This window comes from Mustelus asterias, chromosome 13 (assembly GCF_964213995.1).
Source record: "Mustelus asterias chromosome 13, sMusAst1.hap1.1, whole genome shotgun sequence".
Taxonomy (NCBI): Eukaryota; Metazoa; Chordata; class Chondrichthyes; order Carcharhiniformes; family Triakidae; genus Mustelus; species Mustelus asterias.
In genome coordinates, this window is record NC_135813.1 from 11325096 (window position 1) to 11351346 (window position 26251).

The 26251-nt window shown below is 47.5% G+C and overlaps 1 protein-coding gene across 1 annotated transcript in view; it reads right to left on the bottom strand.

The window, feature by feature from the left end:
• The window catches only part of LOC144503050 (hemicentin-1-like), a 390871-nt gene that overhangs the window by 347025 nt on the left and 17595 nt on the right, over positions 1-26251 (bottom strand). Inside the window, exon 2 of the mRNA XM_078227553.1 lies at positions 22138-22208. Within this exon, the coding sequence (XP_078083679.1) occupies positions 22138-22208 (71 nt within the window). The remainder of the gene's footprint in view (positions 1-22137; positions 22209-26251) is intronic.

The following is a 26251-nucleotide window of genomic DNA, read 5'->3' on the forward strand; positions in this document are numbered from 1 at the left end:
TAACCTACACATCCCGGGACACTAAGGGGCAATTTAGCATGGCCAATCAACCTAACCCGCACATCTTTGGAGTGTGGGAGGAAACCGAAGCACCCGGAGGAAACCCACACAGACACAGGTAGAACGCGCAGACTCCGCACAGGCATTGACCCAAGCCAGGAATTGAACCTGGGTCCCTGGCGCTGTGAGACAGCAATGCTAACCACTGTGCCAGCATACCACCTTCTTCAGCATTTTTAAAGTTTCAAAATCCACGTCCCGGTTTTCTAATCATTCCCTCCCTCTCTCTCTAACCCCGTCCAGCCCAACAATCTCTGTGCCCCTCTAATTCTGCCCCCCTGGCCTGCGCATCCCTGATTTTAACCATTCCGCCATCAGGAGGTAAGGCCCTAACCTCTGGAATTCCCTCCCTAAACCTCTCCAGGTCTATCTTGTCCTTTTAGATATTCCCTAAATCCTACCTCTTTGACAAAGCTTAGCTTCTCGTAATAACCCCAAATGTGATTTAGTGTCAAGTTTTGTTTGATAATCGCTTCCGTGAAGAATGTTTCACTACATTAAAGGCGCTGTGTCACATGATGATAAAATGATGTGGAGATGCTGGCGTTGGACTGGGGTGGGCACAGTAAGAAGTCTCACAACACCAGGTTAAAGTCCAACAGGTTTATTTGGAATCACGAGCTTTCAGAGCGCTGCTCCTTCATCAGGTGAGTGGCATCAGGGCAATTGATCACGTGCCATCCCCTTTTTGATTGAACCTGCTTCTACCACACTCTCACACAACATTCCAGATCCTAACCACTCACTGCGTAAAAAATCTTTTCATGTTCCCGGTGCTTCTTTTCCTCATCAGTTCCCTTTGATTCTCGATCAATGGGAATAGTTTCTCTCTATCCGCTGCATCCAGACCCATCATGACTATGGACATCTCTTTCAAACCATCCCCTTACCAAGCACAACAGTCCCAGCTTCTCCGATCCACCCACATAACTGACGTTCCTCATCCCTGGAACCCTTGGCATCAATCTTTTCTTCACTTTATCGAATGCCTTCGCGTCCTTCCGAGAGTGTGTTCCCCAGATCATTGGAAGCAACTGTCTATCTGGGGCCCAACCTGTGTTTTATACAAAGGTTTTATATAAATGCAAGTTATTGTCACGACATGTCAGCTAGCGTGTACGGTGGCACAGTGGTTAGCACTGGTGCCTCACCACGCCAGGGACCCGGGTTCGATTCCCGGCTTGGGTCACTGTCTGTACCAAATCTGCACGTTCTCCCCATGTCTGCGTGGGTTTCGGTTTCCTCCCACAGTCTGAAAGACGTGCTGGTTAGGTGCATTGGCCATGCTAAATTCTCCCTCAGTGTACCTGAACAGGCGCTGGAGTGTGGTGACTAGGGGATTTTCACAGTAACTTCATTGCAGTGTTAATGTAAGCCTACTTGTGACACTAAAAAATAAATTTAAACTCATAATAGCTCAAAGTCCCAATTCATTGCCCAGAAGTTGGGAGTTTCTGGAACTGGCCAACAATTTAAGGGTTATTAAAAAAAGAACGATATGTCATCTTGAATGATAAAGACGGTTGGGCCTTTAATGATATTCCTCTAGTCGCTGAATGGCTGAAGGCACTGAGACAGGTTAGCTAGCATGGGCCAGCTAAAAGGTTGGTGGCGAGCCCGCCCTCTATAGTGATGGCTGCCCTTCAGCAATTGAACACTGGGGGCAGTATTAATTGCTTTGTCAGACTTCTGCCGCGATCTCAAGAGGAAGTCCTGCCTCAGAGAACTGTGGGCCAATCAAGTGGCTGGCAGCAGCGTCATCCCAGCAGCACCAGGTGGGAGCGGTGGCCATTGCCGGGATTACAGGCCAGAGTTTCATAGGCCAGGGAGGGGTGGGGGGGAGGGTAAAGGGAGGATGGATAACCTTTGCCAGGGGGCATCCGATGGGCACTGGGGGCCAACAAAGGAGGTACTTCCCCTCCCTGCCCAGCCATGTAGCTAAAGCTGCCAGGTATCCTGCATGGCACAGACCTCCCCCAGTCACGGGTAAAATGCCAGCAGGGGGCAGGGTAAGCCTCTTGAATGCCCATCAATTGTTACAGGGTCTCATAGGCCCAAGGATGGGAGGGCTTCCTGAGGCCTCCAATGCCCTCTATAAAATTTGAGACAGGTCAGGGGATGAGCAGGGAGGCAGCAGACAGGTACCCGCACTGGAGTTGATGCCCCTGCCATCAGACCCGCTGGCGAGGAAGAATAAAATCCAGCCTAGGGTTTCACTAGACATAGAGAAGAGAAAGTGTCAATACAAGACAATCACTGATAAATCCAACAGAACTCAGAAGACAGAAGCAGAAAATGCTGGAAAATCTCAGCAGGTCTGACAGCTTCTGTGGAGAGAGAATAGAACCAACGTTTCAAGTCTGAATAACACTTTGTCAGAGCTCCCAGAGAAACCTCTTTCCCAGAGACTGGTGAGAATGTGCAACTTGCTGCCCCAGGGACTGGCTGAGGAGAATTTCATAAGTGCTTTTAAAGTTTATTTATTAGTGGCACAAGTAGGCTTACATTAACACTGCAATGAAGTTACTGTGAAAATCCCCTAGTCGTCACACTCCGGCGAGAATTTAGGGAGAATTTAGCATGGCCAATGCACCTAACCAGCACGTCTTTCAGACTGTGGGAAGAAACCGGAGCACCCGGAGGAAACCCACGCAGACACGGGGGTGCACACTTGACACAGACAGTGACCCAAGCCGGGAATTGAATCCAGATCCCTGGCTGGAGGCAGCAGTGCTAGCCACAGTGCCACTGTGCCACCCTTCCCAGACAGTGGTGAGAATGGGCAACTTGCTATTCCAGGGAGTGGTTGAGGGGAATTTCATAAATGCATTTAAAAGGAGGTTAGATAAATGCACAAGGGAGAAAGGAAAAGCAGGTTATGTTAATGGCATTAGTTGAAGTACTTTGGGAGGAGACATATGTGGCCTGTCTCTGCCCTGGAAATTCTCGGGAGCGCTGTGCAATTCCAATCCTCTGTTGAGTTGACTGATTAGGAACTCTCACCACACCAGGTTAAAGTCCAACAGGTTTATTTGGTAGCACAAGCCACTAGCTTTCGGAGCACTGCCCCTTCATCAGGTGAGTGGGAATTCTGTTCACAAACAGGGCATATACAGACACAAACTCAATTTACAAGATAATGGTTGGAATGCGAGTCTTTACAGGTAATCAAGTCTTAAAGGTACAGACAATGTGAGTGGAGAGAGGGTTAAGCACAGGTTAAAGAGATGTGTATTGTCTCCAGCCAGTACAGTTAGTGAGATTTTGCAAGCCCAGGCAAGTCGTGGGGGTTACAGATAGTATGACATGAACCCAAGATCCCGGTTGAGGCCGTCCTCATGTGTGCGGAACTTGACTATCAGTCTCTGCTCAGCGACTCTGCGCTGTAGTGTGTCGCCTTGGAGAACACTTACCCGAAGATCAGAGACCGAATGCCCGTGACCGCTGAAGTGTTCCCCAACAGGAAGAGAACACTCTTGCCTGGTGATTGTCGAGCGGTGTTCATTCATCCGTTGTCGTAGCGTCTGCATGGTCTCCCCAATGTGCCATGCCTCGGGACATCCTTTCCTGCTCAGGTAGACAAAATTGGCCGAGTTGCAAGTGTATGTACCGTGTACCTGGTGGATGGTGTTCTCACGTGAGATGATGGCATCCGTGTCAATGATCCAGCACGTCTTGCAGAGGCTGCTGTGGCAGGGTTGTGTGGTGTCATGGTCACTGTTCTCCTGAAGGCTGGGTAGTTTGCTGCGGACAATGGTCCGTTTGAGGTTGTGCGGTTGTTTGAAGGCAAGAAGTGGGGGTGTGGGGATGGCTTTGGCGAGATGTTCGTCTTCATCAATGACATGTTGAAGGCTCCGGAGAAGATGTCGTAGCTTCTCCGCTCCGGGGAAGTACTGGATGACGAAGGGTACTCTGTCCTCCGTGTCCCGTGTTTGTCTTCTGAGGAGGTCAGTGCGGTTTTTCGCTGTGGTGCGTCGAAACTGTCGATCGATGAGTCGAGCGCCATATCCTGTTCTTATGAGGGCATCTTTCAGCTTCTGGAGATGTCTGTTGCGATCCTCCTCATCTGAGCAGATCCTGTGTATACGGAGGGCTTGTCCGTAGGGGATGGCTTCTTTAACGTGTTTAGGGTGGAAGCTGGAGAAGTGGAGCATTGTGAGGTTATCCGTGGGCTTGCGGTACAGTGAAGTGCTGAGGTGACCGTCCTTAATGGAGATGCGTGTGTCCAAGAATGCAACCGATCCCCGAATTGACTGATCTCAGTTGGGTCACGGCAAGGTCACTGGAATTGCTCTCAGTGCAGGGGTTGGGAAACTCCCACTGAGTGTGGAGCGACTCTACTGCGAATGTGAGTGAGTGGCAGATAAGGGCAGGACTGAGCCTTGAAGCTGTGCCCACCTCAGCCAATGACCTGGCCACATTTCACTGCCTGAATCCACGCATCAAGTACCATCGCAAAGCAAAACACTGGAATGCTGACAGGGCTGAGGGGAAATCGCTTCTCTCAGAGGGTCATTGGTCTGTAAAATTCTCTTCCTGAGAAAGCAGTGGGGGCCGGATCATTGAATTTATTCGAGGTAGACAGAGCTGGATAGATTTTCAACAGAGAAGGAAGTCACGGATTGTGGGGAGCAGAGAGGAAAGTGGAGGACAGCCCACAGCCAGATCATAAATACTGGAAACAACCTTGAAGGGCTGTAGGGTCTACTCCTGCTTCAATGTTTCTATGTATTTCAAACTACACTGCCCCACCCCCCACCTCCACTCCCCTCCCCCACCCTTCTCCCCCCCACCCCGCTCCCTTCCCCCACCCCGCTCCCCTCCCCCACCCCGCTCCCCTCCCCCACCCTGCTCCCCTCGCCCACCCTGCTCCCCTCGCCCACCCCGCTCCCTCCCCCCACCTCGCCCCCCCCCACACCCCACCCCCGCTCCCCTCCATCCAGAATGAGTGACTTCAGATCCTTAAACATTCACTCTCTCCTTCATTGATGAACAATAGCAGCAGTGTGTGCCATGTTTAAGATACACTGCAGTAACTCCCTCACCAAGGCTCCTTTAACAGCACCACCCAAACCCGCAACCTCTACCACCCAGAGGGACACGGATAGATACCTGGGAACACCACCTGCAAGTTCCCCTCCAAGTCACACCATCCTAAAAGTTTATTAAAGTTTATTTATTAATGCCACAAGTAGGTTTACATTAACATTGCAGTGAAGTTACTGTGAAAATCCCCTAGTCGCCACACTCCGGCGCCTGTTCAGGTACACTGAGGGAGAATTTAGCATAACCAATGCACCTGACCAGCACGTCTATCGGGCTGTGGGAAGGAACCGGAGCACCCGGAGGAAACCCATGTAGGCACGGGGAGAATGTGCAGACTCCGCACAGACAGTGACCCTGGTGCTGTGAGGCAGCAGGACTAACCACTATGCCACCCCATTTACTTATTAGTGTCACAAGCAGGCTTACATTAACACTGCAATGAGGTTACTGTGAAAATCCCCTAGTTGCCACACTCCGGTTCCTGTTTGGGTAACACTGAGGGAGAATTTAGCATGGCCAATGGACCTTACCAGCATATCTTTTGGAAGAAACCGGAGCTCGCGGAGGAAACCCATGCAGACATGAGGAGAACGTGCAGACTCCGCGCAGACAGTGACCCAAGCTGGGAATCGAACGCGGGTCTCTGCATTGTGAGGCAGCAGTGCCAACCACTGTGCCACCGTGCCGCCCGACTCCCTGACTTGGAAATACATCACCCTTCCTTCACTGCCACTGGGTCAAAATCCTGGAATTCCCTGCTAACTTTAAACTTAACAGCTCTGTGGATTTACATACACCACACTGCAGCGGTTCAAGAAGGCAGCTCACCACCAGCTTTTCCAAGGCATCTCGGGATGGGTAATAAATGCTGGCCTAGCCAGCGACGCTCACATCCCAAATGTAGAAATGGCAAATGAGGGGGACACATGTGGAGGGATGCAGGCTGGGAATAAAGGTTTAGTCATGTTATTTTTGTGTACAGCCACTGGCGGATTTTTCTGGCCATTCGCGCCGGCAGGATTCTCCTGTCCCGCTGCAGTGAACGGAGATTTGTCTAAGCGTCAAGTTCTCTGTCCTCGCTGGCAGTGGCAGTGGGTGGGTGAACATCCGGAGAATTCCGGCCATTATCACTTCTGGACAATGATCTTTGGAAAATGGGGGGACAGTCTGAGAGATACTAACACACCAAATACCGTCAAACACTTGGAAATCCCTCAGTGGAGGAAAACTGCAAATCCACAATTATGAGGAAAACGTTATTTTTTACAGTTGCAGTCAGATTTTCTGGGATCTGAATGGGATAATTGAAGTCTCACGCTAATTATCATTTCCTCAGCGATTTTAAATCATATTTTGAAACATTTTCTCCTTAATTACCATCTCCGATTTACATTTTCTCCAGACATTAAATAATAACAGGAAGGATATATTTATCCCTTCCCCCAATCTGAACTTTACATTCCTCAACAGCGGAACCTGGTTAATGTCTGGGGGAACCATTTGGATGTTGCACACCAGAAGTCGCACACCTCCTTTCTGCCTCTCCCCACAGCCTGACTGGAGGATTTGCCATCATTGTTATCAATATTCTGTTAGGATTTCCTTACTTTTCTCTTTCTTCAGAAGTCAGACACTTACCACACGATTGCATTGGCTGTAATGCGCTTTTAGATGTCACATGGGCATGAAAGGCGCTATATAAATGCAATCTCTTTGTGCTTTCAATTTCTTTCCCAATCCCAGAGTAGCTCATCTCTGCTTCATGGATTGAATGGGACAATGGTGGAAAGGAGTGGCACGGGTGGCACAGTGGTTAGCACTGCTGCCTCACAGCGCCAGGGACCCAGGTTCAATTCCGGCCTCGGGTCACTGTCTGTGCGGAGTTTGCACGTTCGCCCCGTGTCTGCGTGGGTTTCCTCCGGGTGCTCCGGTTTGCTCCAAAGATGTGCAGGTTAGGTAGAATAGCCATGCCAAGTTGTCCCTTAGTGTCCCAAGATGTGTCAGTTTGGTGGAATGGCCATGGTAAATGTGCAGGGCTTCGTGGATAGGGAGGGGGAATGGGCCTTGGTGGGATCCTCTTTTGGAGGGTCAGTGCAGACTCGATGGGCCAAATGGCCTCCTTCTGCACTGTAGGGATTCCATGAACCTATTGCCACCCATCCCAGAACACAAACTCTGCAACCCCTTTATTTAACTTGTATTAATCCTAGCAGTGGTCTGAGCACACGGGAGCAATAGTTCGCCATCAGCTAAGGCATTGTTACAAAATGTATTTACTTTCCAAGAAAGGTGGTCTATGTTTCAGCCTGTGGTTTAGTACTTTTCCCATCCCGTCAACCACTTTTGGAACAAAAATATTTCCTGTTCCAATGCTACACTACTAACAGCCCTCTCATGTTATAATAACTCAGGAATCCCGACTGGAAAGGAACATAGTTTATTACAGAATACAAAATAAAACCACTACCATGGTGAACACACACTAATCCCTGCCTAGGACTACAGGTCAGCAGGCCCAGTCCTGGGCTCAGGTAATGAGTTCCAGCTGGGCAGGCCTTTTACCAGAGGAACTCATACTCAACGAACCCCATGGGGAGATCAGTCAATGATTCCTCATGGACCACGTGGGGGTTATCACACACATGTCCCTGGGGACTTGTTCATGTCACTCCTAAAACCTAAGGGCTCCAGTGAGATATATAACTCGCATCCAGCACACCGATGGAATCCCAGGTGTTGGCTGCCTGCCACACATCTCATTGAGGTACCATCTCCTGAAGGTGGTACTTCGATGCCACTCCTGTAATTGCCTGGCGATTTGACATAATGCTTCTAGCTCCCTTGTGGGCTCGAATGGTGGCTGCACCACTTAGTGTCGATTTCAGCAACACAGATGGCCATAAGACACAGGAGCAGAGTAGGCCATTTGGCCCATCGAGTCTGCCCCATCATTCAATGAGATCATGACTGATCTGACATCCTCAGCTCCACTTTCCCACCTTATCCCAATAATCCTGTGTTTCCTTACTGATTAAAAATCGGTGATTAGATCCTCAGTCTATGCTGAGTTATCAGTTAATGATGCGGTTCTGTAAGTGGTTACAGTGATTAGTGAGGGAATCGGAAATCGGTCAGAATGTTACATTGCACTCAACACAACAAAGGCAAGAGTGTCAAATTTCAAACAATCACAAAAAAATATACTTCAGGAGAAAAGGGTGCTGATTGGTTGGCAAGTTGACTCATAGAGTCATTGAGGTTTACAGCATGGAAACAGGCCCTTCGGCCCAACTTGTCCATGCCGCCCTTTTTTTTAAACCCCTAAGCTAATCCCTCTGATTGGCTGAGGTGTTGCCATGGAGAAAGCAACTGTTTCCAGAGACAAGACTCCCTAAAAATACTCATGACCTTTCAATGGTCCAATGGGAGGTAGGGATTGATTTCACATGCATCTCACTGCCCCTTGGGCTCTCTAATGGAGAGTTTACTGGAGCAGCCTACACTCAACAGGAGATCCCAAAACCCGAGGAACCAATCAGCTCAGAGACAGGTTTGCACAGAAATAAAACCAACCAGTAAAAGGGCGCCAAACCCAACCGGTACGGGAACAAGTCCAATCAGTATAAGGACAGTGTACCCGGCCGGTGTATGTACTATGTCGCGTTGTCATGTTGGGAGTTGTATAGGACTTTGGTGAGGCCACAGCTGGAGTAGTGTGTGCAGTTCTGGTCGCCACATTATAGGAACAATGTGATTGTACTGGAGACGGTGCAGAGGAGATATGCCAGGAAGTTGCCTGGGACGGAACATTTAAGTTATGAAGAGAGGTTGGGTAGGCTTGGGTTGTTTTCGTTGGAGCAGAGAAGACTGAGGGGCGACCGGATCGAGGTGTACGAGATTATGAGGGACATGGACAGAGTGGATAGGGGGCAGCTGTTCTCATTAGTTGAAGGGCCGGTTACGAGGGGACATAGATTCAAGGTGAGGAGCAGGAGGTTTGGGGGGCTGTGAGGAAAACCCTTTTTACCCAGAGGGCAGTGACGGTCTGGAACGTGCTGCCTGGGAGGGTGGTGGAAGCGGGTTGCCTCTCATCCTTTAAAAAGTACCTGGATGAACACCTGGCACACCATAACATTCAAGGTTATGGCCAAGTGTTGGTAAATGGGATTAGGTGGGAGGTCAGGTGTGTCGGTGCAGACTCGATGGGCTGAAGGGCCTCTTCTACCCTGTATGATTCTTTGATTCTATGTACCTGACAAGACACTGGGAAGTGACTACAAGAAAGCAGTATTGTTTACTCCAGTCTCTCTCTTTATGGCCATTTAGAAGCTATTTGTTAATTCCATGCATAGGCGCAAATACTTGTAAATCCCTATTTTCTGCTGATGAGGTGCAGGGGCTAGGTGGAAACCACATAATTAGCAGGGAAAAGGCCACCTTTCTTGTTATTGCTACACTTGAAATATTCTGACACATGTCATGCATGTGTGATGCACATACTAAACACAGGACCCAGCGTGTGAAAATAACAATGAGGCTTGCAATTACTTACATACAATGTCACCAGGCAAGGAAAGATGCGCAGTTAAATGCAAAAATGTGTTTTCTGAAAGGTGCCACTCAAATAGCTCCAGGAAAATGGGTCTTGTTGCCTAATGGTATTATCGCTAGACTATGAATCCAGAAACTCAGCTAATGTTCCAGGGACCCGGGTTCAAATCCCGCCACAGCAGATGGTGAAATTTGAATTCAATAAAAAATACCTGGAATTAAGAATCTACTGATGCCCGTAAAACCATTGTCAATTGTCTGAAAAACCCATCTGGTTCACTAATGTCCTTTAGGGAAGGAAATCTGCCGTCCTTACCTGGTCAGGCCTACATGTGACTCCAGAGCCACAGCAATGTGGTTGATTCTCAGCTGCCCTCGGACAACTAGGAATGGGCAATAATTGCTGGCCAGCCAGTGACGAATGAATTCAAAAAAACTCATCGTATAAATACATTGAGAAGGTGGAGTTCCCTGAACATTCATGATCAATACAAACTACAATTTGGACTTGTGCCCTTTTTAATGCTCTGATAATTACTTCCAAACAACCCGTCTGGAGCTGAAAAGTAACTTTAACAAATGTGGAGACTCATTCCTTCAGATTTTCATTGTTGGAGTTTTTTTAAAAACTTCATGTTTGGAAAACTTTCCTTTGTCACTTTTTCTTTCTTGCTGCGATAGCCCCCAGAATCTACTTGAGGAATCCCTGATTGACCTCCCAGTAGGATTTGTAGAATATGAGTTCCCGGGTGATTGGTAATTACCTTACCAGGTGGAACCCAAGTCCCAAGTCCCTTTATAAAGCAGGCCCCTGAGCGGGTCCATTATTGTAACGTCCCAGTTGGGACCGGTTTGTGCTCATCACAGGCTTGTGGCTTTGCTTTACTTTATTTTGTGCAATAAAGCACCGTTCCTTTACAGCTGACTCTGGAGTTATTACACTTGCTCTCTCGTTATCCTAAGTACAAATGCGCAAATTAGGGGCAGAAGTAAGCTATTCAGCCCCACACATCTGCTCCAACATTTGTTAAGACCATGGATAATCTGATTGCTGCCTCAACTCGACATTAACGTCCAACCCCTGTAGCCTTTGACCTCCTTGTTAATCAAGGGTTTATCTATTGCCCTGCTCCACTGTTCTCTGGGGGGGAGAGTTCTATAGACCAATGACTGTCTAAGAGGAAAGAATTCTCCACATCTCAGTCTCAAATGGGAGACTACTTATTTTTAAACAGTCCCCTAGTTTTAGTCTCTTCCAAAAGCAGAAACATTCTCTTGGCGTCCACCCTGTCAAGTCCCCTCAGGATCTTTTATGTTTCAATAAGATTACCTCTCCATTTTCTAAATCCAAAGGATACAGGACCAACCTGTAAAGGAACATCAAAACTAGAAGCAGGAGTAGACCATTCAGCCCATCGAGTCTGCTCCCCCATTCATTATGATCATGGCTGATCATCAAATTCAATATCCTGATCCCCTCTTCCTTCCATATTCCTTGATCCCTTTAGCCCCAAGAGCTATATCTAATTTCTTCTTGAAATCACACAACGTTTTGGCCTCAACTACATTCTGTGGTAGTGAATTCCACACATTCACCACCCTCTGGGTGAATAAATTTCTCCTCACCTCAGCCCTAAAAGGTTTACCCCTTACCCTTAAACTATAACCCCTAGTTTTGGACTCCCGCACCATTGGGAACATTCTTTCTGAATCAACCCTGTTAGAATTTGTAAGTCTTTATGAGATCCCATCTCACTCTTCTAAACTCCAGTGAATATAATCCTAACCGACTTAGTCTCTCCTCATATCACAGACCTGCCATCCCAGGAATCAGCCTGGTAAACCTTCGCTGTACTCCCTCTATAGCAACGACATCCGCCCTCAGAAAAAGACACCAAAACTGCACACAATACTCCAAATGCGGCCTCACCAACACCCTGTACAATTGCAGCAAAACATCGCTATTCCTATCCCTATACGCAAATCCTCTCACTATGAAGGCCAACGTATCATTTGCCTTCTTTACTGCCTACTGTATCTAGGCGCTTACTTTTAGCAACTGATGCATGAGGACTCCAAAGTCTCGTTGAGTATCCACCTCTCTCAATTTACACCCATTCAAGTAACAATCTGTCTTCCTATTATTGCTACCAAAGTGGATAACCTCACATTTATCCACATTATACTGCATCTGCCATGCAGATGCCCACACACTCAGCCTATCAAAATCATGCTGAAGCATCTCTGCATCCTCCTCACAGCTCACCCTCCCACCCAACTGCAAATTTGGAGATAATACATTCAGTTCCCTCTTCCAAATCATTAATATATAACGTGAACAGTTGGGGTCCCAGCACAGATCCCTGCAGAACCCCACTAGTCACTCTGCCAATCAGAAAAAGACCCATTTACGCCAATTCTTTGCTTCCTATCTGCTAACCAGCTTTCTATCCATCTCAAGGCATTACCTGCAATCCTATGTGCTTTAACTTTACATAGTAGTCTGTTATGTGAGACCTTGTCGAAAGCCTTCTGCAAGTCTAAATGAACCACATCCTCTGGTTCTCCTTGATCAACTCTACTAATTACACCCTGAAAACATTCCAATAGCTTCGTTAAGCATGATTTCCCTTCTGTAAATCCATGCTGACTTTGTCTGATTATACCACTGCCTTCCAAATGCCAAGTTATGAAATCCTTGTAACAGACTCTAGAAACTTCCCCAGTACCAACGTTAGGCTCACTGGTCTATAGTTCCCTGTTTTCTCTCTACCTCCCTTTTTGAATAGTGGGATTACATTAACTACCCTCCAATCTGTAGGAACTATTCCAGAGTCCAAAGAATTTTGGAAAATAACCACCAATGGATCTACTATTTCCAGGGCCACTTCCTTAAGTACTCTGGGATGACGAATATCAGGACCTGGAGATTTATCCACCCTCAATCCCATCAATTTCCCCAAAACCATTTCTCTAGCAATGCTGATTTCCTTCAGCTCCTCATTAAGATATGTTTCTCTCAGCACTTCTGGCACATTATTCATGTCTTCCTTTGTGAAGACTGAAGCAAAATACAAATTTAATTCCTCACTGCAAGGAGTCTACATTCGTTTCTGTTAATGTTTTTCTCTTTACATATCTACAGAAACTTTTACAGTCAGTTTTTATGTTCCCTGCAAGCTTACTTTCATACTCTATTTTTCCCTTCTTAATTAATCCCTTTGTCCTCCTTTGCTGAATTTTAAACTGCTCCCAATCCTCAGGCCTATTGCTTTTTTTTGCCAATTTGTATGCTTCTTCCTTGAATCTGATACTGCCCACTCTCCTAACCTATCTATAATCACTTTACAGACCCCTTATGCCCACTTCACAATTTTTTGATTTGATTTGATTTATTATTGTCACATGTACTAGTATACAGTGAAAAGTATTGTTTCCTGCGCGCTATCCAACAAGCATACTGTTCATAGAGAAGGAAAGGAGAGGGTGCAGAATGTAGTGTTACAGTCATAGGGTGTAGAGAAAGATCAACTTAATATGAGGTAGGTCGATTCAAACGTCTGATGGCAGCAGGGAAGAAGCTGTTTTTGAGTCGGTTGGTACGTGTCCTCAGACTTTTATACCTTTTTCCTGCTGGAAGAAGGTGGAAGAGAGAATGTCCGGGATGCGTGGGATCCTTGATAATGCTGGCTGCTTTTACGAAGTAGCGGGAAGTGTAGACAGAGTCAATGGATGGGAGGCTGGTTTGAGTGATGGACTGGGCTTCGTTCACAACCCTTTGTAGTTCCTTGTGGTCTTGGGCACAGCAGGAGCCATACCAAGCTGTGATACAACCAGAAAGAATGCTTTCTATGGTTCTTCTGTAAAAGTTGGTGAGAGTCGTAGCTGACATGCCAAATTTCCTTAGTCTTCTGAGAAAGTAGAGGTGTTGGTGAGCTTTCTTAACTATAGTGTCGGCATGGAGGACCAGGACAGGTTATTGGTGATCTGGACACCTAAAAGCTTACTCTTCTATTTATCATTGTACCATCAGCAGGTTTAGCAACTATACATTCGGTCCCTTCATCTCATTGATATAGATTGTAAATCACTGAGGACCCAGCATTGATCCCTGTGGCCCTCCATTAGTTACAGCTCGCCAACCTGAAAATGACCCATTTATCCCTACTCTCTGCTTCCCTTTAGCTAACTAATCCTAGGGAATGCTAATATGGAACCTCTGACACCATGAGTCACACATTTCACTGCCTGATCTTAGTGCCCTATTCCAATTTCCTTGTGGCTCAGATAATAACCCAAAGATTAATACCTTTCAGGTTCTGTATTTTACGTTAGCCCTGAGCTGAACCTCTTTCTGAGTCCCAGCTGGCTTGGTACGAGTGTGCGCCACAAGCACTGGATCCTTCCCCCCCCACTGCAGGTTCCTCTCCAGCCCTGAACAGATGTCCTGAACAGGGGCACTGGGCAGGCAACACAGCCGTCTGGACTCTCGCTCTCGGCTACAGAGGACTGTCTCTATCGCCCTGACTATACTGTCCCCAGCTACCACTACATACCTATTCACTCTTCTTTCTTGAATGGTTTCCTGTAGCCCGGAGCCATGTGCAGTTTGTTGATCCAGTGTGCCGTCCCCATTCTCATCTAGTCAAGCTGCCAGATTGTAGAATCTGATGAGCAATTGCAAGGGCGGTGTGCCATTCCAGTCTTGTTGGGTGGCACGTTGGCACAGTGGTTAGCACTGCTGCCTCACAGCGCCAGGGACTTGGGTTCGATTCCCGGCTTGGGTCACTGTCTGTGCGGAGTCTGCACATTCTCCCCATGTCTGCGTGGGTTTCCTCTGGGTGCTCTGCTTAGGTGCATCAGCCATGCTAAATTCTCCCTCAGTGTACCCGTACAGGCGCCGGAGTGTGGCGACTAGGGGATTTCCACAGTAACTTCATTGCAGTGTTAATGTAAGCCTTACTTGTGACACTAATAAATAAACTTTAAACTTTTACTGCCTGTACAGAGTCTGCATATTCTCCCCGTGTCTGTGTGGGTTTCCTCCAGATTCCTCCCACACTCCAAAGATGTGCGGGTTAGGTTGATTGGCCATGCTAAATTGCCTCTTGGTGTCAGGGGGATTGGCGGGGTAAATACATGTGGTTAGGGGGATAGGGTCTGGGTGGGATTGTTGTTGGTGCAGGCTCGATGGGCCGAATGGTCCCCTTCTGCACTGTAGGGATTCTATGGATTCTATGAATGTTGATCCCCGCTCCTGCCTTACTCACGGTCACACCCTCCTGTCCTTCCTTACCAAATCAGAAGGGCCCAGCCTAAGAGGTGCGACTGCTTTCTGGAACAAAGTGTCCCAGTAACTATCCCCCCTCCCCGCTGCATCGCAGTGTCGGTGCCCCAGCCTCCGGCTCACTGACTCTGAACCAACCCTGCTCAATCATTTTTGCTCTTTTTTCATGAGCTTGCCGACAGTGCTGAACCTGATACTGAAGTAACGTTCTGACTCTTTCCAGTTCAGACTCTCATAATCCTTCAATCTAATTGGTTAAGGAGACACACCATTGCTTGCCCTTCCCACGGAGGGAACTGTGCCAACTCCATCGACCACTGGCAGCAAGTGCAATATCTCCCAGAAATTAAACAGTCTGTCGAACACGCAGGGCTTGTTATTCATTACAGGTTACATTAGATCCAAGCCCTTGGCTGTGATTTGTATAATCTAGAACGATTATGAACACACAAACAGGTCTGTCACATGAGGAGAGACAAAGTCGGTTAGGATTATATTCACCGGAGTTCAGAAGAGTGAGAGGGGATCTCATAGAAACTTATAAAATTTTCACAGTGTTACAGAGGCTCGATTCAGAAAGAATGTTCCCAATGGTGGGGGAGTCCAGAACGAGGGGTCATAGTTTGAGGATTTAGAACTGAAGGGAGGAGAAATTTCTTCACCCAGAGGGTGGTGAATGTGTAGAATTCACTACCACAGAAAGTAGTCGAGGCCAAAACGTTGTCTGATTTCCAAAATAAATTAGATATGGTTGACCCTAGTGTCAGGGGGATTAGCAGGGTAAATACGTGGGGTTACAGGGATAGAGCCTGGGTAGGATTGTGGTCGGCGCAGACTTGATGGGCCGAATGGTCTCCTTCTGCACTGTAGGGCTTCTAAAAGGCTCTTGGGGCTAAAGGGATCAAGGGTTATGGGGGGAATCAGGATATTGAATTTGATGATCAGCCATGAGCAGGCTCGAAGGGCGGAATGGCCTACTCCTGCCTCTAGTTTCTATGTAACACATTATACATTCTATATGTATACTCTCCATCACGGCTGTGAGGTAAAGTGTTTTTATTTTAATTACCCCACCCGTTTCTAGGGGGTTTTGTTTGCTCCGAATCTTTGCAGTTGTGCAGTTCTTGGCTGTGGTGAGGAAATCTGTCTGTGCTGCGCTCCCATTGTAGTAAAAATGGAATTCAACCTCTTCCAGCCATGACTCCACCACATGTTGAGAATTTATTACAGCTGTGCGGTTTGGGAGTCAGTGTACAATAATGAAATTACTTTAAAATGTTCCCTGTACAGGAAAAAAGCAAGTATGAGCCAGGCTGTAATGTTATTTCCTAACTTCTTAAACAAATGTACAACTCATCCCTTCGATAAGTGGTAGTCGTTCACAAAATCCTGGATTCGTTAAGTTTGACTTGGTTTTTCTTTGCAATTCCGAGCCAGAGGACATTTTTTCAACAAAGGGTCCAGACCAGGCAAGGCATTGAAACTGAGTCCTGTCCCACATTGACCCTATATCCACAGACTGGCATGTGGTTAAGAATGGAAACCTTGGCTGCTGACTTTCTCCTCAGATCCCCCATGACTCCCTTGGCACAGTGATTAACTAGCTCAGTATGGAGCAGGATCTGAACTGAAACCCTACAGAAGCTCAGCACCACAACAGCCACTGCAGTTACTGAATGAACTATTGGCGCAACAATTCACAGTCAACAGAAAGACTCTCAGAAGCAGAATGGCCTCCCCCAGTGGGGCTGTTGCGACCTGTGCTACAAGAGGTTACAAAGACAGTGAGGGATAGTATGTGTCTGCTGCCACAGTTCGCAAATCTTCTCATAGAATCCTCACAGCAGGAGGAGGCCATTTGGCCCATCGAGGCTGCACCCATCGGCACGGTGGCACAGTGGTTAGCACCACTGCCTCAGTGCCAGGGACCCGGGTTCAATTCCCGGCCTCGGGTCACTGTCTGCGTGGAGTTTGCACATTCTCCCCGTGTCTCCGTGGGTTTCCTCCGTGTGCTCCGGTTTCCTCCCACACTCCAAAGATGTGCGGGTTAGATGGACTGGCCACGTTCAATTGCCCCTTAGTGTTAGGGGGACTAGCTAGGGTGAATGCATGGGGTTACGGGGATAGGGTGGGATTGTGGTCGGTGCAGACTCGATGGGCCGAACGGCCTCCTTCTGCATTCTCTGATTCTATGATCCCCGCAACTCAGCACATCCATCATGGCTAATCCCCTTAACACCACAGGACAATTTAGCATGGCCAATCCACCTAACCTGCACATCTTTAGAGCGTGGGAGGAAACTGGGGCACTCGGAGGAAACCCACGCAGACACGGGGAGAATGTGCAAACTCCACACAGACAGTGACCCGAGGCCGGAATTGAACCCGGGCCCCTGACGCTGTGAGACAGCCATGCTAACCACATCCCCAACATCAGCCCAACACTTGGTGAAATAAAAAGGCAACAAATAATCGTGAGGCTGGAATAAGAGGCCAGTGGATCCCTCGAGCAGCTTCCTGTCTCCTGATTCAATAGATTACACCAGGGAGTTCAACACACCTGGCATTGCTCAAGAGCCCCCCTCTGATTCGCTGTTGTTCAGAGCACATCTGTTCAATTGATCTTTCAATGTACTTACACAGAATATACAGCACAGTAACTGTACACTAATCTATGTGTATTTAGAATATACAACACAGAACCTGTACACAAATCTGTGTATTTAGAATATACAGCACAGTCACTGTACATTAGTCTATGCAACATTTAGAATATACAGCACAGTAACTGTACGCTAATCTATGTGTATTTAGAATATACAGCACAGTCACTGTACATTAGTCTATGCAACATTTAGAATATACAGCACAGTAACTGTACACTATTATACGCAACATTTCTTTCTCTCCTCCCATTGCCTTATCTCAGCCTTCCAGCCAGTCTTCTCGGTGAGTCCCATTTCTCCCTTTGAAGAAGGAATCAAGATGCGGAAATTCAGCAGCGGCAGTGACCTGGTGATATTGTTGCTGGACTAGTAATCCAGAGACCCAGGGTAATGCTCTGGGGACCCAGGTTCGAATCCCGCCACAGCAGATGATGAAATTTGAATTCAATAAAAATCTGGAATTAAAAGTCTAATGATGACCACAAAGCCTTTGTTGTAAAAACCCATCTGGTTCACTAATGTCCCTTAGGGAAGGAAATCTGCCATCCTTACCCGGTCTGGCCTAAATGTGACTCCAGACCCACAGCAATGTGGTTGACTCTTAAATGCCCTCAGGGATGGGCAGTAAGTGCTGGCCCAGCCAGCGACACCCACACCCCATGAATGAATTTTAAAAATGCAAACTGGGAGCAGGAGTTAGGCCAAGCTGAACAACAAAGAGGATTCCTGGTGTTTTAGCGCTCACAGGAAATTGCACAAGAACTGTGTCAGGAAGAGAGGGAGCTGAGAGGAATTTCATTGGACCATTCGACGGACCTTCCGGAGTCAGACAGCAGAGACTGTGGCACCCACAGTCATTCATCTCTGAAAACCACAGCAGTAGCCAGTTTAGTTTGGATACCAAAGCTCGGGGTGATATGATATGAGTGAATGCCACTCATTCAGGCTCATTGGCAGTGAGAGCTTTATCCCAGTGGAAAAGGAATCAGCCCTCACATACTGCAAAACCTCACTGAGGTTAGCAAACCATGTGCGAAGTATGTAATGACACTTGCAAAAACCCATTCAACAGTTTCTCTATGAAAGATTAGCCTGACAAAGATTTCTTTTTAATCTGCAGTTAAAGAAACCTTTAGAGGGTTCTGGCCAGCGCTTGTCCAGTTCCAATGGGGCAAGGGGATTGTGTTCTTATCAAAAAAACATCCAAATTTGAACTCAACTCCAAAGAAGCCAGAAGCCAAAGTTCAGTTTCCACTCACACAGCAGCTGGTTCAAATCCCCAGAACAAGCACTCACATTCCCGGGAGAATGGCAAACGCTAGCCATCAGGAATAAAAGTAGAAAATGTTAGTATCGCACAGGAGGTCAGGCAGCAGTGGAAAGAAAGTGTAATATTTTCAATGTGACTCTTTACAAATAGAGGACAAAAGCAAGGGAGGCACCTTAACATTTCACAAAACACTCATTCAGCCTCAACTACAGTACTGTGTCCAGTCCTGAACACCACACTTTAGGCAGGAGGTGAACACGTTGCAGAGGATGCAGAAGAGGTTTGCAAGTATGGTTCAAGGAATAAGGAACTTCAGTTTCATAGACAGACTGGAGAAGCTGGGGCTGTTCTCCTTGGAGAAGAGAGGATTGAGAGGAGATTTGATTGATGTATTCAAAACCATGAGGGGTCTGGACGGAGTAGATCGGAAGAAAATGTTCCCATTGGTGGAAAGATCGAGAACCAGAGGACACACGTTTAACGTAATTGGGAAAAGAAACAACAGTCACATGAGGAAAAACTTCTTTACACAGCGAGTGGCAGGGATCTAGAATGCACTGACTGAGAGTGTGGTGGAGACAGATTCACACAGCGAGTGGCAGGGATCTAGAATGCACTGACTGAGAGTGTGGTGGAGGCAGATTTACACGGTGAGTGGTTAGGATCTGGAATGCACTGTCTGAGAGTGTGGTGGAGACAGATTCACACAGCGAGTGGTTAGGATCTGGAATGCACTGTCTGAGAGTGTGGTGGAGACAGATTCACACAGCGAGTGGTTAGGATCTGGAATGCACTGTCTGAGAGTGTGGTGGAGACAGATTCACACAGCGAGTGGTTAGGATCTGGAATGTACTGTCTGAGTGCGTGGTGGAGACAGATTCACACAGCGAGTGGTTAGGATCTGGAATGCACTGTCTGAGAGTGTGGTGGAGACAGGTTCACACGGCGAGTGGTTAGGATCTGGAATGCACTGTCTGAGAGTGTGGTGGAGACAGGTTCACACAGCGAGTGGTTGGGATCTGGAACACACTGCCTGAGAGTATGGTGGAGACAGGTTCACACAGCGAGTGGTTAGGGTCTGGAATGCACTGTCTGAGAGTGTGGTGGAAACAGATTCACACAGCGAGTGGTTGGGATCTGGAACACACTGCCTGAGAGTATGGTGGAGACAGGTTCACACGGCGAGTTTTTAATTCATTCATTGGACATGGGCGTTGCTGGCTGGCCAGCATTAGTTAAGAGTCAACCACATTGCTGTGGCTCTGGAGTCACATGTCGGCCAGACTGGGTAAGGACAGTAGATTTCCTTCCCTAAAGGACATTAGTGAACCAGATGGGTTTTCCCGACAATTGACAACGGTTTCATGGTCATCAGTAGATTCTTAATTCCAGATTTTTTTTATTGAATTCAAGTTTCACCATCAGCTGTAGCAGGATTCAAACCCTGGGTTCCCAGAACATTAGCTGAGTTTCTGGATGAATAGTTCAGCGATAATACCACTTAGCCATTGCCTCCCCTGAGTTACAATGTGTTCTGCTTCATTTTAAACTAATCTTGTCCCCACGCCTGTCACCAGCACAATCCCTGCTGCATGCTGGCTTCCTGGAGGGTCCTCGATGTAGCAAAGGTTGGTATGGTGTGATTGGAGAACGGGACTTGTGAAAAAATACTGTTGCTCATTTGTTTATTTATTAGTGTCACAAGTAGGCTTACATTAACATTGCAATGAAGTTACTGTGAAAATCCCCTAGTCGCCACACTCCGGCGCCTGTTCGGGTACACTGAGGGAGAATTTAGCATGGCCAATGCACCTAACCAGCACGTCTTTCGGGCTGTGGAAGGAAATCCACGCAGACACGGGGAGAACATGCAGACTCCGCACAGACAGTGACCCAAGCCAGGAATCGAACCCGGGTCCCTGGCACTGTGAGGCAGCAGTGCTAACCACTGTGCCACCGTACAGCCCACAAGTGCTTCATGGTAACTGCCCTGCTACTGGCTGCTTCTGGAACTGGCACAAGAACACATTAAACAACATCTCCCGCGTTCCAAAGACTTTCTAATCAGGTTCTGCACCGAGTCCTGGATCGAGACTTTGGTTTCGTAACAACTGTATTCACAGAATAGTGAACCTGTTCATGGTGGGAAGGGTTTGTCCTATTGGAATTGTATATCACAAGAGGGAATGGGAACTTATTGCTGTCGCACTGTAATAATGGAGCACTTCACTGTTTAAATCTATTTATATAGGAACTTACTAAATAACATTTTATTCACGGGCTCCAGCAAGAGTTGAACTCACGATCACTGGTTTTCAAGATCAATGCTCTAACCACTGATCATAGAATGCCTACAGTGCAGAAGTAGGCCATTCGGCCCATCGAGTCTGCACCGAGAACAATCCCACCAAGGCCTTATTCCCGCAACCCCACATTTTTACCCTGCTAGTCCCCCTGACACTAATAGGCAATTTATCATGGCCAATCCACCTAATCCGCACATCTTTGGACTGTGGGAGGAAACCGGAGCACCCGGAGGAAACCCACGCAGACACGGGGAGAATGTGCAAACTCCGCACAGACAGTCACCCGAGGCTGGTATTGAACCCGGGTCCCTGGCGCTGTGAGGCAACAGCACTAACCACTGTGCCACCGTGCCACCTCCATGATCCGCGGAGTTTATTCCAAAAAAGCGTGGCTGCAATGCAACTGAGGCGAGTTACTCAAAACAGTCCGCACTGCGCCGACAAAGGGATTTACGCTGAGCTTAACAGGAGACATAAGCACAGGTAATAGCAACTGGCCAGTACGAGGATCGAACCCACAGCCTTGGTGTTATTAACACCACACTCCAGCCAACTGAGCTAACCAACCATAAGAGGTTTGTGCCACTAGAATTCTTCACATCAGGAGTGAAATGCAAGCGATACATGAATGCATTTCGCACCAATGTGACTACATTTCAAAAGCACCCCATTGATTGTAAATCGCGATGGGACAATCTGAGGTTATAAAAAACACTAAATAAACTCAAGTTCTTCTTTTTATTCATTAGAATGCCCTCACCGATTTGACTCTTGTTCACTTTCAGCAATGGTCAACAATACAATTCCAGGTTCTTTGATAGTCCACTGAAGTTCCAAATAAATCTCAGCATCTAGTCAACCCAACCTTGAGAATTGTTGACGTATTAACCGCTATCTACTCAGGAGGGTCAGGGTTCAAGGGGTGACAGTCAAAGCACAACCAGCACTAACCTGCACGTACAGATCCCGGAGCTCTCTCTGAAATTTCTTTGGATCCGAGGTGACAGTAACAGGACCAATCTCTGCAGAAGAGGAAAGAAGAACAATTAACCCAGCCCGTTGCCCATAAATTCCTCTTACCAATGGCGGTGAAGTGAGGCCATTAAGCCACCTGAAGGGAGTTTTCTCCTAATTCCAATTCTCTTCCTGCACCTAGTGGCTGCACTAAGGCAAACTTTTCTCTGTTTCCATAACTATTAATTCCCGGAACAGGTTGCTAGTCCATCACCAGGTGTTTATAGCTTGAGGGGCGCCTCTCCACGTCAAACGTGGCTGACCAGGAGTCTCTCCCACGCTTACCGCCAGCCATTGGCACGTTTGGAAGGATTTTGCAAGTTGACACTCAACCCATTTGGCCGCATCACAAACACACCTTCTTTGGACATCAAGTCCTGGGGTGGGACTCGAACCCGGAGCTCCTGGCTCAGAGGCAGGGACGCTATCCCACTGCGCCACTGGACCTCTTTTGTTCTTAATGCTGGATACAAAGTGACGTAAAGTGTTGACACCCTGAAATTGAGAATTTCGGATGCTGTGTAATGTTCTTTTAGAAAGCGATGCTGCCAAAGGCATTTGGGTTGAACAGAAATCCACGTTTTGTGCCCTTACAAAACCGAAAGCAGGGATGTCACTCTGCAGCAACAGAATACTTTCTCTCCCTTTTGGAAAGCAGGTTTCTTTCGGTCGGCACTGTCAGGTGTGGTTTGACACTGACTCAAGCCCCATATGGTCAACTCACCCATAACCCCCACCACCACCGCCTCAGAGAAACATTATAATACCAGGGTGCCAGTCCCTCCACTCACACACACACTGTGCATCTTGTCATTTCCCTACTTAGTACCAGCTTTGACACCATTTTGTGTTTTAATGTTTATTTATTAGTCACAAGTAGGCTTACATTCACACGGCAATGAAGTTACTGTGAAAATCCCCTAGTAGCCACACTCCAGCGCCTGTTCGGGTAACACTGAGGGAAAATTTAGCATGGCCAATGCACCTAACCAGCACGTTAATTGGACTGTGAGAGGAAACCGGAGCACCCGGAGGAAACCCAAACAGACTTGGGGAGAACGTGCAGACTCTGCACAGACAGTGACCCAAGCCAGGAATCGAACCCGGATCCCTAGCGCTGAGAGGCAGCAGTGTTAACCAGTGTGCCACCCTGCCATTTTGTGTAGTGTGCCCTTGCCTACTGGGTTACGTTAACACGATTCATGCACTCCTGCAGCCATCAGATGCATTGATCGTCTGGGTTGAAAAGTGAATCGTGGTAGACAATCCGACACAGCTGCTTTGTCGATGGTAATCATGATGTGGAGATGCCGGCGTTGGACTGGGGTAAACACAGTAAGAAGTCTCACAACACCAGGTTAAAGTCCAACAGGTTTATTTGGTAGCAAAAGCCACTAGCTTTTGGAGCGCTGATCCTAAGGAGCAGCACTCCGAAAGCTAGTGGCTTTTGCTACCAAATAAACCTGTTGGACTATAACCTGGTGTTGTAAGACTTCTTACAGCTGCTTTAGCCCAGGACCCCCGACCCCGACCCCCCCCCCCCTCCCCCCCTCTCCCCAATCTCATCTTAAAATGCTGCCTAGAAAAAGCCAAGATTTCTTCAGTCAATCTCTCAAACCTGGGGTACCAACAAAACCGGTTCACCTTGATCACTGCTACATATAGTTTTAACTGAAAGGTTTTTGATGATGAAATCATAGCTTTAGTAATTTACTTTTTCTTTATTCTTCCATGTGATGTGGGGGTTGACAGCAAGGCCAACATTTGTCACCCACCCTGAATTGCCCTTGAACTGAGCGGAATGCAAGATCGTTTAGGGTCAGCTCTGGAGTCACATGTAGGCCAGACCGGGTAAGGGCGGCAGATTTCCTTCCCTAAAGAACATTAGTGAACCAGATGGGTTTTTCCAACAATTAGACGCAGTCGAAGACACAATTGGACACAATTTCAGACGCAGCAGGTTTGACTGCATCGGTAGAGAGAGAATAGAGGCAACGTTTCGATCCGGTGGTCATCCAGCAGCGCGGCACAGTGGTTAGCACTGCTGCCTCACATTGTTAGGGTCCCAGGTTCAATTCCGGCCTCGGGTCACTGTCTGTGAGGAGTTTGCACATTCTCCTCGTGTCTGCGTGGGTTTCCTCCAGGTGCTCCAGTTTCCTCCCACAGTCCAAAGATGTGCGGGTTAAGTTGATTGGCCATGATAAATTAACCCTAGTGTCAGGGGGAATTAGCAGGGTAAATGCGTGGGGTTATGGGAATAGGGTGGATTGTGGTTGGTACAGACCCGATGGGCCGAATGGCCCCCTTCTGTACTGTAGGGATTCTATGAAACATTGGCTCTATATTCTCGCCACAAATGCCATCAGACCTGCTGAGATTTTCCAGAATTTATCTCTTTTTGTTTCAGATTCCGGCATCTGCAGTATTTTGCCTTTATTTTCGAATGAACCTGCTTCAGAGAATCATAGCCACCCTACAGTGCAGAAGGAGGCCATTCAGCCCATCGAGTGTGCACCGACCACAATCCCACCTATGCCCTATCCCTGTAACCTCACATATTTACCCCACTAATCCCTCTAACCTACGCACCCCAGGAGTCTAAGGGACAATTTAGCATGGTCAATGAACCTAACCTGCACATCTTTGGACTGTGGGAGGAAACCGGAGCACCGGAGGAAACCCACACAGACACGGGGAGAACGTGCAAACTCCACAGAGACCAAGTGAGCCAAGCCAGGAATTGAACCGGGTCCCTGGAGCTGTGAGGCAGCTATGCTAACCAGTGTGCCACCGTGCATAACTTAAAAGCTTAAAAACATTAAACAAATCTCTCACATCACACAATGTGCACCTCCAATCATCCAGCAAGGAATGGAACTACACCATGGACAATTCTGTCTTGTACAAGATAGAGATTCTGTCTGGTGTCTGAAGGATTGATTGAAATGTTGTTGCCCAGACAGTGTTCTCGAAAACCCCAGATTCCCATTTGAAAATTGAGTATTAACTCCATCAAATGCAAGCTTTGCATTTCCTGCACTGAGGTAGTGTCAGATACTAAGAATTAAAGTAACAATTCCACGCAGCAATGCACTCACGGAGGGACACAGGGATCTTCATAAAAAGCGATTTCTGTTCCTGTTTAAAGTATTTCCTGTGCCAGCTTTCTCCTCCTATTTCCTCTCCCGGAGCTGTTGAATCTGCCTCTGTCTTTGATCCCACGTCAGTGGTCATCTCCCAACACTTCATCCAAATCCCATCACTCACGTCTGAGGCCAGACACAGGCTGTTAAACTGTGGGAGACGCTCGACTCAAACTGGTGCTGTCTTGGTCCACACATGTGCAACTTCCCAGCAAGATACACCAGGCAACATCCCGGAGCAGAAACACTGGCTCATTTTGCCCCCCAGACTGCCCTCAACCATGTTGAACCAAGGGCATTAAGGTCAACCGTGGTAGCCCCAGCCATCGCCAGCCTGACTAAGAACAGGCAAGTGATTAAATCTAAAAACAAAAGCAAAATATTGCAGATGCTGGAATCTGAAACAGAAACAGAAAATGCTGGAAAATCTCAGCAGGTCTGACAGCATCTGAGGAGAGAGAATAGAGCCAATGTTTCGATTTTCCAGCATTTTCTGTGAGTGATTAAATCTGGAGTTTACCTGCTCAGTGTGGCTCAGGTACTCACTGAATGAGCATGGGCATCGCTGGCTGGCCAGCATTTATTGCCCATCCCTAGCTGCCCGAGGGCAGTTGAGAGTCAACCACATTGCTGTGGCTCTGGAGTCACATGTAGGCCAGACCGGATAAGGATGGCAGATTTCCTTCCCCAAAGGATGTTCGCGAACCAGATGGGTTTTTCCGACAATCGACAATGGTTTCATGGTCATCCGTAGATTCTTAATTCCAGAACATTAGCTGAGTTTCCGGATTAATAATCTAGCGATAACAATGAACATATAAATGTGGATTTGTTTCCCAACCTCTCCTTCAGATCCTCTCCCAACCCCATTCCCCAGAGGAAAAGACAAGAGGATAGGCAGGGAAGTC